Source organism: Adiantum capillus-veneris, chromosome 26 (assembly GCF_014529385.1).
Source record: "Adiantum capillus-veneris isolate H3 chromosome 26, ASM1452938v2, whole genome shotgun sequence".
Taxonomy (NCBI): Eukaryota; Viridiplantae; Streptophyta; class Polypodiopsida; order Polypodiales; family Pteridaceae; genus Adiantum; species Adiantum capillus-veneris.
The window spans coordinates 131,728,386-131,731,773 of NC_140956.1; the positions used below are offsets into that span (position 1 = coordinate 131,728,386).

Below are 3,388 nucleotides of genomic sequence, written 5' to 3' on the forward strand. Positions count from 1 at the left end.
CTTGTCAAGTTCCTCCTCATGTTGCCCTCATGGTGTGCCTAAAGCCTATTGGTTGGCCATCCAAGGGGTCCAATAATAATTTAGGAGATTTAATTAATTGATTTAGCATTTATCTAGCCCTCTCTCTCAAAGGGGAAAGAGGGACACTTGTCTCAAGGCTACCCTTGCTGCTTGTAATGCCTCCTGCTTGTGATTGGCTAGGCCTGGAGGGGTCCAATGAGCTTCAAGCATGAGCTACAAGGGGGGGTCGACCCAAGCAAGCTAGGGGGTTGCTTAGGGGGTATACTCACCCACACACACTCACAAACACTCTCATTGTGTGCTATGCAAAGTGCAAGATCTCCCTCTTCTTCTCCAAGCAAGTAGAGGTTGAGAGCTTACACCAACACTCTTAGATATGGAGTGCAAATCCAACCAAGAGCCATGCTTCAATGCTTAAGCTTGCCATCTCCTTCTTCTTCATTACTATGCTATTATGTATGTTAACAACAAGAGTTATGATAAGTGAGGAACTAATTCTTCCTCCTACGAAATGTTTCTTCTTCCTCTTCCCTACCCTCATTCCCTGCTAGCTCTCTCCACCTTCGAAGGTGTTTGAGGTCTTGGGACTGAAGCTTGGGATAGTTAAATCTTTCTTCAAGTTTATGTTATGTTTGTGATGCATGAAGCTTTCCATCTTCATTGCATCACCTAGGTCACAAGGAACACAAAGATTGTATTGTAACAAGTCTCTCTTAATGGAAGAAATCATAATACAAATGCCTATTGGAGGGGGGCTCCACATAAATCTGGTCCTCAATTGTTGTCATGTTCTCTAAATTCTCTCTCTTGCAAAAGTATTGTTCATGCCAAGTTAACTAATTGCTATGATTATGTTGCTATCTTCAACCATGTTCAACCGCTATGCTCACAAAGTCATTTCTCAAAAGTACTTTCATTAATTTCCGCTACTCTCAAGTTAAATAGGCCAATTTCATTACAAAACCCATATTCTTGAATGGAAATTTTATTCCCATCGTGTTTGAGTTTTTCCCATATTGGCGCATACATGTCGTCTAATATTTAGTGATACACCTAATGTTATCGTGCATTGGATAGCACTAGAAAACAACTCTTACAAACTCTTTGAATCAATCATCTGTGAGACAAGAAAGTACTCTTGGGGTCTAGATAAGGGGGCTTAGGTAAGGGAGACATTGAATCAAATAATGAGCTAAAATTTGGTCTTTTATGACGAGAGAAACTCAATGCTAAAGTCAAAAGAGATAAAACAAAACAATGGGCTGATAGCATATGACAACTCAAGCCAAACCTTATATTAAGGTGGTCTTTCACCGTCCTGCATCCATATTTGCATTTCTTTTTATAGGTTCACTTGTAAAGCAATCCTCTCTTTCTTGTAGTTACTACATTGCATGTAAATACTTGAACCTTAGGTATACTTTCAACAATGGCAGCAAGGATAGATGCTGACGAAATCAATTAAGAACCGCCAAACTCACCTTAAACGTCCATGAATGCACCATGCAAATTTTCTCTTGCAACAAGCGCTGCTCGAGAACCCATCCATTACAGCTCTGCTGCGAATGCAAATGATTTCATCTCGTAAAGCCGTGATTCACCCAAACACCATCACAATGCAATTTGAGTGCAAACAAAATTACTCAAAGCCGCACATTCCACTTGAATATTAAAAAGGAATAAAATCTCGCAACAATGAATAAATTTCATATCATAAGTGTACAAACAATTAAACCACCGCTACTCTGTATGATGGTGGATTATAACAACCAGAAGAATGGTGCCACTCCAAAGCAACACTGAGGTTTGAATTTAGCGTTACACCTGTCAAGAGCACTACTTTGAGAGCATCATCCTCACAAATTCGTCGTAATTCACCTGTCCATCACCATCAACATCTGCCTCTCGAATCATTTCGTCGACCTCTTCATCTGTCAACTTCTCTCCCAGGTTTGTCATCACATGGCGAAGCTGCACGATAGGATCTCTCTCTCTCTCTCTCTCTCTCTCTCTCTCTCTCTCTCAGAATTGATCAAACATCAATAGGAGGAACTTTACCTCTGCAGCAGAAATAAACCCATTCTGGTCCTTATCAAAAACCTTGAATGCTTCTTTCAACTCCTCCTCAGAGTCGGTATCCTGGTCATGTTCAACAGACATGATTAGCTATCCCCTGTTGAATCTACCAATATGAAACAAAACTAAAGATGAAGGCATTAAAACTGCATTTCCAATAGAAGGTTAGTTCCCAACAGCCCCTTGGCACACACGCACACACTTATCATTACAAAAAGCATGTTAAAATCTCCAGGTGACACCCCAGTCAGACAGGACGGCAATTGTTGCTACCATGTAATACAAAACTGTCTCTAGATCATTCTATGCTTTGAGTAAGCAAACAGCAGATGTGCAAGATGCAAAAGAATACCTTCATCTTGCGAGCCATCAGATTCAAGAACTCGGGAAAATCAATCGTTCCATTGCCATCCGCATCCACTTCATTGATCATCTCCTGTAGCTCTGCTTCTGTCGGGTTTTGTCCGAGTGAACGCATCACAGTACCAAGCTCTCTGGTGGTGATATTGCCTGTTGATCACAACAGATCATCTCTCATTTCACCTCTCTTGTGGCGCAGAAGGATGGCTTGGATTCCACATAAAGTTATATAAAACCAGCAAAAGAAGACTTTTGCAACTGCTTGAGCGAACTTACAAATCTAGACAAAATGCAGGAGGAGAAGGGGAAAGGAAGACGCAGAAGCTTACCATCGCCATCTTTGTCAAAGAGACTGAAAGCTTCCTTGAACTCCGAGATCTGCTCTCCGCTCAGTTGTTCAGCCATCGTGCCAGAGAAGGCACGCACAGAAGAGGGTGCAAAAGCAGACGAAAGAAAGAATGGGGAGCCGTAAGAAGACGGATGATGAAGGATGGCGAGTCGTGATGAGGACTGCCTCTTCCTTCGCGCTTATGAAGGTGGGGGTGCTTGACTTGACTCCAGGGGCTTGCATTGTTTGCAAAAAGCTGTAGAAACTACTTCATTGAAATGCCCCCCGCCCGCTCCTCCAAAAACCAAAATAAAAAATAAAAATCCAAGTCGCGAGGCCTGCATGTCCTCTTGGCCGCCCGAGTCCTCTCCAAACCTAAAAGAGGCTTGCATGTCCCCTTGCCGCCAGATAGAGCTGCATGCTCACGAGATAGAGAGAGCTCTGATGATGCACTGTCTTGCGTTGAAGCCCGTCACAAACACAAAGAGAGAGAGAGAGAGAGAGAGAGAGAGAGAGAGAGTATTTTGTAGCACATTCATGTGGGCTGTGCAAGCTGCCCACCACACACACACACACACACCATCAAGTGATCCTTCGCTTCCT

General features: G+C 42.8%; 1 protein-coding gene across 1 annotated transcript; it reads right to left on the bottom strand.

The window, feature by feature from the left end:
• Positions 1–1,660: 1,660 nt before the first annotated feature.
• On the bottom strand, positions 1,661–3,067 carry LOC147424223 (calmodulin-like). The gene is made up of 4 exons (XM_086501130.1): positions 2,787–3,067; positions 2,450–2,607; positions 2,080–2,160; positions 1,661–1,992 (listed from the first exon to the last, which is right to left on the bottom strand). The coding sequence occupies exons 1-4, from the start codon at positions 2,860–2,862 to the stop codon at positions 1,858–1,860; spliced, it is 450 nt and encodes a 149-aa protein (XP_086357256.1). The 5' UTR covers positions 2,863–3,067; the 3' UTR covers positions 1,661–1,857.
• Positions 3,068–3,388: the final 321 nt, after the last annotated feature.

Coding starts and splice junctions, on each gene's coding strand:
- LOC147424223 (XM_086501130.1), bottom strand. CDS start 2,862: ATGGCTGAACAACTGAGCGGAGAGCAGATCTCGGAGTTCAAGGAAGCT. Junction 2,608..2,786: donor CTTTGACAAAGATGGCGATG/GTAAGCTTCTGC, acceptor TGTGATCAACAG/GCAATATCACCACCAGAGAG. Junction 1,993..2,079: donor GGTTTATTTCTGCTGCAGAG/GTAAAGTTCCTC, acceptor CCTATCGTGCAG/CTTCGCCATGTGATGACAAA.